The sequence below is a fragment of the Podarcis pityusensis genome (genome assembly GCF_964106645.2).
Source record: "Podarcis pityusensis genome assembly, chromosome: 15".
Lineage (NCBI taxonomy): Eukaryota > Metazoa > Chordata > Lepidosauria > Squamata > Lacertidae > Podarcis > Podarcis pityusensis.
Window position 1 is genome coordinate 17,770,203 of NC_138040.1, and position 15,869 is coordinate 17,786,071.

Here is a 15,869-nt window from a genome sequence, read left to right on the forward strand (position 1 = left end):
CATTTCCGCCAATTCCATGTAGTCCATCAACTTCATCTGCCATTCTTCCTGGGTGGGTAAATCTTGTGTCTTCCAATACTTCGCGATGAGTATTCTTGCTGCTGTTGTTGCATACATTAAAAAAGTTCTATCCTTCTTTGGCACCAATTGGCCGACCATGCCCAGGAGAAAGGCCTCTGGTTTCTTCAGGAAAGTAAGTTTAAGTATCTTTTTCATTTCGTTATAGATTATATCCCAGAATGTCTTAATCCTTGGGCATGTCCACCAAAGGTGAAAGAATGTACCTTCAGTCTCAATTTCAGTTTGTAACTCATTGCAATTCTAGCACCTGCTAATTAATCGCTGTGGCTTACAATAAATACATAAATGTTTTGCCAAACGCAAGAGTTCTTCTGGAGTCAGTAGCAACAGCAACACTAGTGGAAAGAATTTCAGTGCTCTTTATCAGGCTTGAATACAGACTAAAAAGCAGTGAAACAATCTTTAAACAGAATAATATAGCATAAGGTGTTGGCGGCATGGAAAAAAGTATAAAATGAGAATTCCTGGATGCTAAGATCTAGGTTTGTGGCAAGTATTCTTGGGTGAGAGAACCCCAGCAGAGATTTAAAATCACAAAACATGCAGCAAAGTAAAGCATGGAAATTCAGACCGTTAGACCTTTAAAATTGCTCTATCAAGTTCCTTCCAAAGTTCCCCTCTTTCCCCCAAAGGCCACATGTTTGGTAAGTTAAAAATTGGTTTACTTACAAGCTCTTCAAAGGTCAGGTTCATGTGCCTCTCCATACATCAGTCAGAAAGCACAGGCTGTAAAACTTGACTTAGTTACAGTGGGGCAAAGATCAAATCAAGAGTGTGCCCTGCCTGGTGCGTTGGCCTGATGATCGCCCAAGAGAGACTTATGGAGACCAAGAGCAGGCTCTGTGCAGATATTGAAGTCACCCTCTTGGAAATATATTTTCAACTTAAGCCATCTGGAGGGTCACAGATCTCCCATCCCAGCATACACTCTTCTCACCTTCACCACTGCTTAAAGATTTTGGATACTGTTTCAAAAATTTAGCAAACTCATTTAACTAGGGGTGATAGGCAGTGAGATGAGAGTGTTGCACACATGTGCACTTCTTGGAATCATCTCTTAAGCCTGTTAAAAACTATTGCCCATCTCTAGCCTTCATGATAGGTTTTGCACCCCCTCAACCTATACTTTTTCCTGCACGTCCAAATTAAACATCTTTATAGGTGGCATATTTCACTAACTCGGTAAGTAACTTCAACGCTGAGAATGGGGCAAGATCCTTTGCTGTCTTTGCTGTGGGCAGCAGGCCAGCTCAGGTAGTCCAGGGGTGGCTATGTGGCATACATAGTCCCACCCCTCAAAAGAAGAGAGTGCTCAGGGGGTTCAGAAGAAAGAGACCGGGTGTGTTATAGCTGCCACAGCACACTCATGCACGCTCACACACACACACATACCAGCATCTGCCACCAGAGGCAGCTGCTCTGCTCTGCACAATGGAAAGGGTTGGCACCGTGTTCATACTTTCAACATGTTACTAGTACTAATTTGGTATGTGTGTGCAATTTTGTTGTTATTATCATAAAACCCAGAGATCTGTCACATCGACCTTCTGCCTCTCCCATGCTCCAGTTTCTGCTTTTGAAAAGCATTGCTATTTTAATGTGATGAACACGACTCAAAAGGTTCTCTGAGTGCAAAAATAAATAAATTACAGGACCAAAAGAGGGCAGCAGAGCCTCAGTAAAGACATAGATTGCTGTACCATGCCATACATTGAAAGCATATGACATCCCCTCCGTGCAGTCCTAGGAACTCTAGTTTCCCCTTTCACAGAGCTACAATTCCCAGCACCATAAAGAAATGACCCGTTCCTGGGATTCTTTGGGGAAGAAGCAGAAGCTGGACAAAAGGGGGGGGCAAGAGGCAGAGATGAGTCAGGCTGCTGAAGAAGCCAAGGGGTCTCCCCCTCTTGCAGCGACCAGCTCCCCTCCCCCTAGTCTCCCAGGAACAAGAGAGGTATGAAGAGGGCAGAGCAAAGGAAGGCAAGGTGACACAGCCTTAGGCTGCTAGGGAAGGAACCAGGGGAGGAACCTTGAACAGTGGTGGGAAGGTGGAGACCTTCAATTCTCACAACGGCCTCATTGGGACAAGACCTACTGGGAAGAGTTGCTGTGATCACTAGGCCTGAGCTGTTTGGGTTTCTTTGAATAAAGAGTTAACTCTGGCTCCTGACACTTAGCAGGTTTTTCCTCCTCCTCCTAACCTTCCTACCGAACTCTTACCTTCCTACTGGTTCCTCCACTTCAAAGCAAGATGTTTTGCAAGACGGGATAATATGATTCAGAACCAGCCCTGCCCACGCACAGGTCCCCTGCCTCCCTCTGGATTATCGTGAAGATTAATAATGGCCATTGCCAACAAACAACAGAACCCCTCAATCTGCTGCTTGACAAAACTTTAATTAAATGCATGCGCTCACACAACTACCTCTGCCGCATCCTTCTCTGCAGGAGGAAAATGCCATTAGCGATGCAGGATCGCTGCCAAAAAAGCAGAAGAATGTTACAACCGGAAGCAGAGATTTCCCCGTGGTTGGGATACCAGGCAGTCGTTTGAATCAGAGCAATTAATTGGGCTCCTGGGTTTATTATCTGCATCATCTGATGGCACTGAAGCGAATGCAGGCAGCCATTTGCCAAGTGGGGGCAGGAACTTCCAGCAACGGGGGTTGCTAATTGGGATTGAGGGACTCCATCACAACCACCACTGTGGGGTGGCTAGGGAGGGAATCCCTGTTCTTATTGGTAACTACCAGGAGAGGATGGTGACTACAGCATGACTATTATTATTATTGCTGCTGCTGCTCTTCCTGTTATTCCACTATTCTGAAAAATCACCCAAAAACACACACGGGGACACATTCCCATCTGGGAGAAGGAAAACAGCAGTTTGATGCAGCTCAGAGAAGGGATGGAAATTGCAGGAGGAAGGGCAAGTGAGAACCCTACTGGAGCCATTCCTGTTTTCCAGGACTATGACATGTTGCATAGTGTGTAAAATGTTAGAGGAAGCCATCTAAACAACAACAAACATGCTAGGGTGACTGTGTGCCTGGAATGTGCCTGTAGTCTCCTGGGAAGTTGACCACTTGGCTTCCAGAAGGCATATCCAATTACAAATGTGTGCCGACTGGTTTTAATGATGTATAGGGTGGAGAGCTCAGCAGGGCAGCCTCCTCCCTGCCCTGCTCCTCCCCTTGTCTGCTGTGATTTACTCCTACGCAGACCTGCTTGCCACAGTTCACACTTGAGAGCCTGAATCTGGCAGGATCTGCTGGGGCCTAAGCAAAAGAAGCACCTGCCACACCAGTAAGTACCACACTGTGCCCCCTGAAAGGGACATTTTTGATTATGTATATACATCCTTACGGAGCAAGTATTTCTGAAACCGAATCCAGTAGAGAAAAGTAGGGGAATGCGTAGGGAGGACTGAGGTGATGGGTTTTTTTCCTAGAAAAAGAAGTGCTGGAACTCACCATGAACACCTCCCTTGTTCTCTTATACAGTGGTACCTTGGGTTAAGAACTTAATTCGTTCCAGAGGTCCGTTCTTAACCTGAAACTGTTCTTAACCTGAGGTACCACTTTAGCTAATGGGGCCTTCTGCCACTGCACCGCCGCTGTGTGATTTCTGTTCTCATCCTGAAGCAAAGTTCTTAACCCGAGGTACTATTTCTGGGTTAGCAGAGTCTGTAACCTGAAGCGTCTGTAACCGGAGGTACCACTTTAATGGCAATGGCACCCACCTGAGAAGTGCCGGAACTGGATTCCGGCAAGTTCCAGCTGAAAAAAGGGTTGTCTGTAGGAGACCCAGGTTCAAAACCACCAGCAGTTTTATGCACAAGCTCAGGAAGCTTCAGCTTGGAGCCTCTAAATACAAAATGAATGACTAAATTTAAAGTTTTGTATAACTCGGTAAAGGAAACAGAAAACAACCATCAAGGGTTGCCCCAAGCAGAGCGTCCTGCAGTAGTCCAGTTGGAACATAATGTTACAGAGGCTAAATCAGACATTATTATTCTGATGTGGAAGAAATAGTTACTTTATTACTTTATTATTTCTATTTTCATTGTCCATTCCTTTAGAATAAATGTTTTTTGGTGCTGCTATGGGGGATCTTTAGCTCAGCAAAGCTTGGGACCTCAGTGTGTCTTAATCCAGCCTTGTTCAAACCCTACTCAGCCGTGAAGCCCACTAGACCAGTCTATCTCCCTCTCTAGGAGGGAGACCATTGCATGCCACCTTGAGCTCCTGGGAAGAAACTAGTGGGACCTGCAATAGAACATTGCAGCATGGAATGATAGAAGTTTATAATATTATGCGTGATTTGGAGAAAATGGCTAGAGAAGTTTTTCTCCCTCTCTCAAACACTGTTTTGTTGTTGTTCTTGTTGTTGTTAGACCCACCCACTTTAAAATGTCATAGATTAACAACCAAACACCTAGTTGAAAAAGAATGTATTCCTGGCACCAAAAGATATGCAATGAAGGTGCTTGGGCAAGTCTCCCTGGGGAGAGCATTCCACAAACGAGCTGCAATTATTCATGCTCATCAACTTGAATAGGTCTACTCTGATTAGGACTATCATTGGCTGGGCTTTTGACTCTACAGCTCACTGGTGATGAAGACTGAAGACGTTAAATGGGTTTTTCAAAGCTCTGCCAAAGCTACATGCAGCCTGGTCTGGTACTGGTCTGCCAAATTAATTGCCACTTTGGAAAGGAAGTTTACCGTCCTCCTTGCACAACAGGGTTATTTTCTTCCTGTTGGGAAATGCGTTGTGGACTCCCTATGCACTTCAAAACCATGGCAATTTTCCTTCAGCACAGCCTTCATACTTTGCCAAATTTTGTTGATGCTATGTGTTAGAGAGCTTTCATGTGTATAAATTGGCTTAGTGTTTTGGGTGTATGAAAGCAGAGGAGGTGACATTTCAGGGCAGGCAAGCAAATTTATGCAGGGAAGGAACAAGGTTCTTTCAGAAAGGGTTAAAGCCTCCCCACTCCCTTGAGTGGGGCTGAGCAGATGGAAAACATGCAGACCTTGCTGTGGAAGTAGTTATCCACCTGGCAGGCAGGCAGATATATATACAGTTAGGCTTAAATTGCAGAGAGAAGCAGAGTGAAAGATGGTGTTGCAATTATGCTTATAATAACTGCAGTTCAAACAAAAATGAAATAAAAGCTCAAAGCATGAAATTCAGGGTATGAAATTGCAGGTTTCCAGAGACAAATGGTCTCTGGAAAAACACTAAATGTGCCTTACGTTTGCCTCTGCATCTATATTGTTTTGAGTTTGTGGGTGCAAGACCTCTCTAATCCCTGGATCCAGTAAATGTGGGAATTTAAACTGGGTGCCAGACTTGGATTCAGCAGGTGTTAAAAGCTAATCAAGCAAGGCTAGCTTCTTGGTGAGGTGAAAGGAAACCAAAGGAAGGGGCTTTGTGGGAGACGCAAATCTCTCAGCTCGCAGACAGTGAGAATGAATGAAGGCAGTGTTGAGAATTAGGAGTTATGTGGCTGAGAAGCAAGGTAGCAAGCGGAAAAGCCAGAGAGGTAGAGAAATGGTGGATCTCTGCTTGAATCCAAAGCAGTGGCTATGGGAGAAACGAGACCCTTTTGGGGTGTTGATACTGCGAATCCCTCCACTGTAAACTAAGCTTGTACATATGTGTAAATAAACCATATATGCTAAAGACACTACAGTCTCCCCTGTGCCTCATTCCCAAAAGGAAACATGAGTGTTGGGGAAGCACCTGGAACTCCTGGAGACTTGTACCGCTCAAAGATTGGGGTGGTGTGCAAGTAAGTGTGTGTGTTTATTATAAGGACAATACGAAAAGAAAACCAGGAACGTATTTCTTTTCCATCATCTCATTATACGTAAGAGGGGTGTACAACAGCATGTAAACAATGAAAAGTGAAAAACCATTAAAAATGGGACAAAATAATCATTAGAATGCTGGCTAATCAAGATGGTTTTAAAGAGCAGCATAGGCCTATCGGCATTTTTAAAAGTCTCCCAAAAGTGCCTGAAAACCCAAAGGGAGGATATCTAGTATGTAACATTCTTCAGAGTTCCAAATTTCATGCGCTGGTGTTGGTAACCGACAGCTTCCGTTCTCCCGACATTTCCCTGTTAATTTCTGCATAATATTTGAACCGTCACATGACATAAGAGCCGCTTCCACAAATATAGCAGAATATATCACAAATAAAGCGCCCATTTCTGTTATTTGCAGGCAGACTTTTCCCCCTGGAAACAAATCTTCTTCTTTGGCGATCACTCGTAGCTGAGTAAGATTGTCTTCCATAAACACGGTTTTAACAATGAGTCCGTAAGTGACTGTGGAGGCCGATTCTGGATCCACACATCCTTCCACAGTGGGGACATTGGTTTCTGGGCAGTAGTTGATCATGGTGAGAGTTTGCTAAGCGTGCCTTCCTCTTAGCACGTTTCTCCCTTGCATCCTGAGTTCAAGCGTCTTCAAAGCCCATGACACCTTTGGTAAAGGCACTCAAGTCGAGCTATATTCCACTACAGTGGTACCTCGGGATAAGTACTTGATTTGTTCCGGAGGTCCGTACTTAACCTGAAACTGTTCTTAACCTGAAGCACCACTTTAGCTAATGGAGCCTCCTGCTGCTGCCGTGCCGCCGGAGCACAATTTCTGCTCTCATCCTGAAGCAAAGTTCTTAACCTGAAGCACTATTTCTGGGTTAGCGGAGTCTGTAACCTGAAGCGTATGTAACCTGAAACGTATGTAACTGTACCACTGTATATTTACAGAAGTGGCTTTTGCAGTGTGTGGAAGCTCAAACATAATATGGGAATTGACAGTTAGGGAAATGGAATAAACGGTCATATGAATGCAGCCGAGGTCAGCATTGCGACCTCAATGTGTCACTAAGTCAGATGTGAGCCAGCCACAGCACTCTTGACGTAGTTCGTCCCCCCCCCCCCCCCCGGGTCTCTGCATTCACTGTTGTCCAGAAATAAGGACACAGAACCATAGAACTGAAGAGTTGGAAGGGTTATCTAGTCCAACCCACTGCAATGCAGGAATCTTTTACCCAACGTGGGACTTGAACCCACAGCCCTGAGATTAAGAATCTCATGCTCAACTGACTGTGCTGTTTCATTGGGCAGAAGAATGGTTTCACAACCACATAGCACATGCAGTCACTGACATTCTCTGTGGGTTTCCTCTTCTTGTTTTGAAGGGTCAAGCAACGATGCCGAGCTTTATTGCCAGTGCTCTTCGCGGGAACTTCTTCCTGATGCTCGGCCTGTGGTGGTCCATCAAATACCCCATAAAGTACATTCTTCTAAAGCTGGATTCAGGCAACCCGCACAGCCATTGGATCCAATCTATGGATATTATCGAAGGAACAGTGAAAGCTTTCTTTGCTCTAGGAGGTACTATACTCCAACGTCATCTTCCTGCTGCAGGAGAGATGATGTACCATTATGAAGCATCTTTTTTACATCTATGTCTCGGCGCTGACAGACGAACGGGGGGGGCAGGGGGGAGCGACACGCACCAGACACGCCCCCGCCTGTTCGCCACTCCGCCACTGTGTCTCAGGGAAATTTACAGTCCTACCATAGAAACGACTAGAAATAAGTTTGAAAACAGTACAAAATGAACCCTTAAGGGCAGAGACATTTTCACCTTCCTGGAAAGGCTAGTTGCAACAAAAAATGACTTCAGTTGTTTTCAGAGTGCACATACACTGAAAGCCCTGCTCTGAGTTACTGGGTAGCAAAGCTTCTGATACTTTAGGGACTTTGTAGAGTTGGAAGGGATCCAAGGGTCATCTAGTCTGACCCCCTGCAGTGCAGCTAAAGAGTCTCTGACAGATGGCCACCCAACCTCTAAACAAAGCCTCCAGTGAAGGAGAAACTCTCCTGTAGAATGCAGCAACCTAATGGGTATATAAGGTCTCTCAAGGAAGCTGGTCCGGAGCTGCACAGGGCCTTATATGCCGACACCAAAACCTTGGGTTTGGGCCCGTGGCAGAATGGCAAGCAGTGCAAATACTGCAAAGACGGTGCTATACGCGGGTGGCAATTTGCTTCCAAAGCAACCTGGCCGCTACCTTCTGTGCCAGCTTTCTGACTGCAAGCCAGAGAGCAGAGCCTTAGAGGCTGATCTTAATGCTGGCGACTTTTTGGACAACCTGGTCCCACACCGTTTAGGGCACCAGGGGGAAAGACCAGCACTTTTAATGGAGCCCAGAACTGAAATGGCAGCCAATATAACTGGCACCAGAGTGAGTGTAGTGGGATCTTCTGCCCATTTTTGCAGACTAGCCACAAGTGTCCTGCCGGGCACATTCTGTACCAGCTGCCGTTTCCAAACCATCTCTAAGGGCAGCCCCATACAGTAGCCTGGATGTAAAAGAAGCATGTGTCATTTGGTCAGCTTTCTCTAGGCAGGGCCACAAATCTCAAATCAGCCTGAGCTGGAGTTGCCAAAGGCCCATCTAGTTCAGCATCCTGTGGTCACAGCGGCCAACCAGATGCCTGTAGGAATCCTGAAAGCAAGACATGAGCACAACAGCACCCTCCCCACCTGCAATTCTCAGCAGTGGATATTCAGAGACAGATTGCCTCCCATGGCGGAGACAGAGCATAGACATTGTGGCTAGTCTTCTAGGTCTTAGAAAGTCCGCTCAGTTGAATAACTGCCTCATATCAAACAGTTGGAAAAACAGAACTGCTGAGTTTTTGTGTATGTAAAAAAAATAAGTCATGCTATTGAAATAGCAGGTTTTAGTGTGAAAATCAGCAAACATACGGCTCATCCTTAGCCTGTGCATAACTCAGGCATCCCCAAATTCGGCCCTCCAGATGTTTTGGGACTACCCATCATCCCTGACCACTGGTCCTGTTAGCTAGGGGTGATGGGAGTTGTAGTCCCAAAACATCTGGAGGGCCGAGTTTGGGGGTGTCTGTAGTAACTTGTAAAGAACCCCAATGAGACACATTATTACTTGCTAAGCCAGTAAGAGTTTAAGGTCAGGAGGCTTCCTTAATACTTACTGAGCTCTTTCTGCTGTGTGTTCTTCCTTTCCACCCTATCATGTACACCTGCCTTCAAATTTTGCCCAGTCCTTCACTCTGCTAAGGAAGCAAAATGACTTGTGTCCTGCCTTACAGGAATACTGGCTGAGCAGCTGGTCCCGGGTGGACCTCACCTTTCTCTCTACGACAGCGAGACCCAAGACTGGGTCCAGCTGATGAGCTGGCAGCTCATGACCATGTACCTCTTCTATGGCTTTTCTGGAGTGGCGGGTGTCCTCGTCCATACGTCGCTCAAGTTGCCAGTGGGGCTGGATCGCCTCCTGTTGGCTCTGGCTTTGTTTGCAGAAGGTGAGCAATGAACAGAGGCTAACGGTCCGAAGCATTAAGATGGACAAGTCAAAAGGGTCGTGATGGGAAATGGCAGCTGCCCCCAACTAAAGACCCTGTTCAGGGATTGTTCTTCAAGCTCTGGAGCCTTGGGGCAGGGTGAACACAAGACATTCTGCTAGCTAGGAGGCAGTGATGGCTAACAACCTAGATGGATTTAAAATTCAGGGAGGGGAAGGCTATGAATGGCTATTAGCCAGGATGGCTGTGCTCTGCCTCGGTGGTCAAAGGCAATAATGCTTTAAAATACCAGTTTTGGGAAGCCAGAGTGCTCTTCTGAAATAAAAAGTTCTGACTAGGCATCTGAAACTCAGTAAAGTGTCTGCCTAACTTCTTGTGGCAGGGAGTTCCATGGAGTTGGGCCCACGAAACTGAAGGCACGGCTCATGGTTGCTATGAGCTGTGCTTCTGCAAACCACAGTTTCCCCAACTCCTGCTGATACCTCTTCTCCTGCAGGAGGTTGATGCCATTTGGACTACGTAAGAAATGGCACTCCCACCCTGAGCACCAGAGCACAAAAGCCTGTGGGCTATGACCATTGTGATTTATTGACGAGTAACTGTCTTTTGTACACATAATTAGGGACATGGGGGGGAAAGGCTTTATTCCTCCGTCTTTTTAGCATGCGCTCAAGTGTGGAGCGGTAATTCTAATGTTCGCTAGCCATTATAAGCACAGAATCATGGGGCGTTAAGTACTTGAGGCTTAGCAAGACTGTATTATGTGATCTTGAATATACATGCAGATCACCTAATCGCAGCAAATAGGCAACTGGAGAATTGGCGAGTAGTTTATTTACATAAAATGGCCACTAGGGGGCAATTACGGTTTATGGAAGAGGCTAGTTTATTTTCCATTATAGTTTCCTACCCCAGCTTTAAAAAAAATATTTTGAATGTACCCTGATGTATTAATTTAGCAATAACCAGACACACAAAGCTGCCTTATACTGAGTCACACTGTTGTGTTTATCTAGATCAGTCCTGTCTGCTCTTAGCAGCACCTTTCCAACACTTTTCAGGGGGTATTTCTCCCCACTTCCCCCGCAATCAGCCCAGCTGCTCTGCATCCTTTTATAATTTAAGGGTAAAAGAACCAGACAAGGTCTCTTCTGCGTGCAAAGCTGGTGATCCCTCACTGCATAAGGTCCCACCTTCAGTGACTGCTTTTTTCCAAAGGCTGTTGAAACAAAAAGCCTCCTGTGTTGCAGATGAACTCCACCTTAATCAGCTGCTATCGAATGAAAATGTTAGCAGGGTGGCAAGTAACAATCCTGCTTTTAAGGGACGAAATCTGTTCAGCTCGCAATGTGATGTGAACCTACCTCTTTCGTACTTCCTGAATCCGTACGTGAACCACAATACAGCTATTATTTGTCTTTCACACTTCTCTGAAGCACCAGAACCCTCTCCCTTATTGTGATTTCCAGCAACTGCTTCTGACCGTGTAGACCAAGCACAGCCGCCATGAAAAAGAGCCACTGATAGTCCTCGCCTCCATTAACTTGTGCAATCCTAATTGAAAGCCAAGTTGGTGGACATCACTGCCTACCAAGGAAATGAGTTGCATGCTTTAACTATGCTCTGTGTGAAGAGATTGCTTTATCTGCCCCGAATCTTACAGCATTCAGCTTCGCTAGACATGCCCTAGTCGTACTGTTAAAGGTAAAGGGACCCCTGACCATTAGGTCCAGTTGTGGCTGACTCTGGGGTTGCGGCACTCATCTCGCTTTATTGGCCGAGGGAGCCGGTGTACAGCTTCTGAGTCATGTGGCCAGCATGACTAAGCCGCTGTTTACCTTCCCACTGGAGCGGTACCTGTTTATCTACTTGCACTTTGACGTGCTTTCGAACTGCTAGGTTGGCAGGAGCAGGGATCGAGCAACAGGAGCTCACCCCATCGCGGGGATTCGAACCGCCAACCTTCTAATCGGCAAGTCCTAGGCTCTGTGGTTTAACCCACAGCGCCACCTGCATCCCTCTTAGTCGTACTGTTAGGAGGGAGAAAAAGGTTTCTCTGTCCACCTTTCTCCATGCCATGAATAATTTTACAAATTTTCCATCATGTTTCCTCTTCCTTTTCTCTAAACTAATAAGCCCCGAATCGCTTTGAGAATTATGCAAAGCACACATCAACAAGTAAAGTGACTGCCCTACTACAGCTGTTTGGTGCTAGAGACACCATGATTCACAAATGCCCACATTCTGCAGCCAAGATCATCTCAAAGCCCAAAGAGCTGCAGTGCAATGAGCAATGCTCATTGAGTAAAAACGCCACATCCGTTTAGAGTGCAGCAACCTCAGAATATATGGAATGAGGAGCTTGGGAGGCATGATCAAAATATATTCCACTGCCAGCCAGGGACAAAATGGGCCAAAGCTTGAAATGGCCTCTGACTGCCCACACATAGAAAGCAGAGGGAAACACCTACTTAACATGCAGGCAGGCTTCCCAACACGTATTGATTTAAGAATCCTTGAAGGTCCAATTTTGCTAATGCTCTTGAGTAATCGTCCCCTGTGGTTTGGATTCTGGCAGGCTTCCTGTTCCATTTCCATGACTACAAGGACGCCGCGTTGACGGAACATCTCTATCATCTCATGAGCATCACTGTGTTTGGAGCTGCCCTCTGTGCCTCGCTGGAGGTCTTCCAACGAGATCACACCCTCCTGGAGCTCTTCAGGGCCAGCCTCTTCATCCTCCAAGGATCCTGGTTCTGGCAGGTTAGTAGCGGGGGGAGTGGCAGGAGATGCCTGTGCTTCAGATTTAATGTCCAGGTCTGTGAAATGTTTAAATCAATACCCCCCCCCCAACATGTGCTGGAGTGCAAGTGTGTGCCAAGAGAAAAGTGTTGCTGTGAGAAATGCACTGGAATAATAAAAGGTGGCTGTGAGCCAGTGGCACCATCAGGGCAGGACCTTAGGGCAGAAGTCCAGGGACCCACTCAGCAAAATGACCAGGAGGTGCCTCAGTTGCGGCAAGGCAGGCTTATCACATTTTGAAGTCAGTGAAGTGGTTTACAATGCCATCTAAAAAGAGCAGGGAGGAGACCATTTACCCCATCCTTTTAAAGCCCTATGGGAGAACTTTAAATTAAGAGTCATGAATTCTTCCCCAAAGCATTCTAGAAGCTGTGTTAAGAGTGCTGGGAGTTGTCTCCTATTTCTGTCCCAATACTACATTTCCCAGAGTTTGCTGTGGAGAGGGATTGACTGTTAAACCACTCTGGGAAATGTGGCTCTGAGAAAGGAATAAAGGACTTATAACAACTCCCAACACTCTTAAACTGTATCTTTAAAAAAAATGGAGGGGAAGTCTTGACTGTTTAATGTAGTATCATCACAGAGCTTTAGAGGTTTGGTGTGAATGCAACCTAAGATTAGCTAACAGCACCACTTCTGTGAACCAAAGTACCTTTCTGAGTTTAAGGGTTCATTCGCAAACCGGAGAAACATTCTTGGGCACCACACACAACACCCAATTTAACTGGCTGCAACAAAACGCTTCATTTGAATTTCAGCAGAGATGGGGAAGAAGAGGGGATTCTGGGGGTACCAGGGAAGGCCTCTGTTGGGCACCTGTACGCCAGTGGGTGCTATCCTGGCAACTCCTATATTATACTCCTGGATCTACAGCTCTAGATGATACGACATCTCTCTTTGCAACCCTCAGATTGGCTTTGTTCTGTATCCACCATGGGGAGGTCCAGGCTGGAAACAAGAGGAGCATGGAAACAAGAACTTCCTGACCGTGTGCTTCTTTTGGCACTATGCCGTTGGCCTTCTTGTGATGGCAGCCAATGGTTTCATCAGTCAGCGGTGAGTGTTGCTCATTAGATAGGCAGTGGGTGAACCCAAAATGATCCAGTGGAATGCTTCATGTGGGAACAGGTAGCCATGGTTGACTAGTGGTAGTCCAAGGATGGACATTACTTATGTCTTGGCCGTGTTCAATCTTTTCTACTTAGGATAGGGATGAGCAATCTGTGGGCTCTCCAGGTGTTGCTGGAATATATTAGTGGCCCATCATCCCTGACCATTAGTCACGCTGGCAGGGGCTGGCAGGAGTTGGGAGTCCCCAACAACATCTAGAGGGCACATATCCTCTAGCCTCAAATAGCAGTGTAAAAAGTTGTGGGAAGGGGAGAGAAACAAGTAACTTCTTTCCTTTTGTCACTCCTGAAACATACTCCCTCCCCACTTCAGGCCTGTGATAGCCAATAGTAAGGTAAAAAAGGTAAAGGACCCTAGACGGTTAAGTCCAGTCAAAGGTGACTATGGGGTTGTGGCACTTGCCTCGCTTTCAGGCCAAAGGAGCCGGAGTTTGTCCACAGACAGCTTTCCGGTTCATATGGCCAGCATGACTAAATTGCTTCTGGCGCAATGGGACACTATGACGGAAACCAGAGCGCATGGAAACATTGTTTACCTTCCCGCCGCAGTGGTACTTATTTATCTACTTGCACTGGTGTGCTTTCAAACTGCTAGGTTGGCAGAAGCTGGGACAGAGCAATGGGAGCTCACCCCATCGCGGGGATTCAAGTTGCCGAACTTCCAATCGGCAAGCTCAAGAGGCTCGGTGGTTTAGACCACAGCATCACCTGCATAACTGATCTCATACCAATACTGATGCGTCATGCACATCAAGCCAGTGCATTGCTCCACACTGACAACTATGTGGCACATTGTTCCTGTAGCAGTTTGAAAAGGAGTAACATCCATTCTTTGACACAGTGTGTGGCTCAAAAATATGCCCCCCGCCTGCCAAAACTGTATTTTTAAAATCCTTCCTTCTTATCCACCCTTCTTCACACTCTCTGAGAAACTCACGTCAATATAAAACAGTTCAATATTTTTAAAAAAGCTGTTGTAAAAACTTAACGGAATAACTACCAAGAACAATAAAAAATGGATCAGGTGGTAGGCAGAGAAATGCAGACAAAGGAACCCCGTGGAGTAACAGCAGACAGACGTCAAGCAATGCTCAACAGCTGGCGTCATGATTGCACAGTGTGCCAGCCTGTGTGGCTTGACCATTGCTTTGCAACCTCCATGGGAACAGGGCGTGAGGTCAACAATTATGCTGCTGTCAATTCCTTAGCACTTGCTGAACTGGGTTTTGTTTCTCCCCGTTGCTTACATCAATATATTTGGGGGTTTGCATTTCTGCAGCTGCAGTAATGGATGTGGAGTAAACTATGGAAACGTCGAAGTGGAACTGGATGTGGAGCTGGACTTGGCATGTTGTCTATGGAGGAAAAACCGAACCCCGGATCCTGTCCTCCTACCAGAGAACATCTCAGATGAAAAATGAAAAATGAAGGGTCGCATTTTCCCCTATTCTTCAAGATTTAAAAAAAAACTGTGAAGTTTCTAGTTCCCATCTGACATAAAGGGTGCTCTTTATATTAAAAACAAGCATAGTAGTCAACGGCAAAAGGGGAGAAGCTGTACCCTCTTATATAAGTGTCCAAAGCCTTCAGCTGCAAGCACACTCACCTCAGCAAGTTCCCAAAAAATTATATCCGAGGGCCAAAGTGTGCACTGGAAAATGTCCTGCTAATGAACTTTGTGGCTTTTTAAAAAAAATAATACATCAAATCTGATGACCTTTTGAGGACTTTGTGTTTACACTGCGTGGGACATGCAATTTGTAATTAGATTTAGTTGTAAGCAATGGGTTGGATGTCAAGCTGCCCAGTTAAATGAGTGGCAAAACCCTTTAGGCATGATCATTATAAAAACCACTCTGGAGTCCATTAGAGCTGCAGCCACATCTGTAATGCGAGTTGGCCAGATTGTGGTTCTGACTGGTACATTTGGCACTGTATTGAAATTTCTGCATGCAGTTTAATTCATCTATATGCATATGTGTACATATGTGTATTGCCAATAAAGGGTGGTTTTCTGCAGAGACTTTTCAAGGGAGCAATCTATATGATGTCTATTGAACATTGATACCTCATTCACCTTCCACACATGTATTGGAAACATAACAACAGTGTGATATATACAGCTCCCTAGAACATCAACATAACCAAGTATATTCTAGGCCACATCGGCACTATCCATTTAAAGCAGTATCATGACATTTTAAACTGTTGTGGCTTCCCCCAAAGGATACTGGAAGTTTAAGGATGTGGAGCTATAATTTTCAGAGTGGTTTCGTTGCAGGAATTTATGTATTGGGGGTGGGGTTGCCCCTCCAGCAGATATCATGCACATGCAGCCCACTACCAAAATCAGCACAATCACTTTTGTGACTTTTGTGATTTGTCCCCATAAAACACTTCATCAGTTTCTTCCTATCTATTCAAAGGGTCTTTGCTGCACAATACCAAATGTAACAATTCACTGATAAATTTATCTACGTAC

General features: G+C 45.7%; 1 protein-coding gene across 1 annotated transcript; it reads left to right on the forward strand.

Moving 5' to 3' along the window:
- Nucleotides 1-7,152: 7,152 nt before the first annotated feature.
- TMEM45B (transmembrane protein 45B) lies at nucleotides 7,153-15,406 on the forward strand. The gene is made up of 5 exons (XM_080984072.1): nucleotides 7,153-7,496; nucleotides 9,243-9,455; nucleotides 12,034-12,218; nucleotides 13,168-13,313; nucleotides 14,667-15,406. The coding sequence occupies exons 1-5, from the start codon at nucleotides 7,313-7,315 to the stop codon at nucleotides 14,806-14,808; spliced, it is 870 nt and encodes a 289-aa protein (XP_080840198.1). The 5' UTR covers nucleotides 7,153-7,312; the 3' UTR covers nucleotides 14,809-15,406.
- Nucleotides 15,407-15,869: the final 463 nt, after the last annotated feature.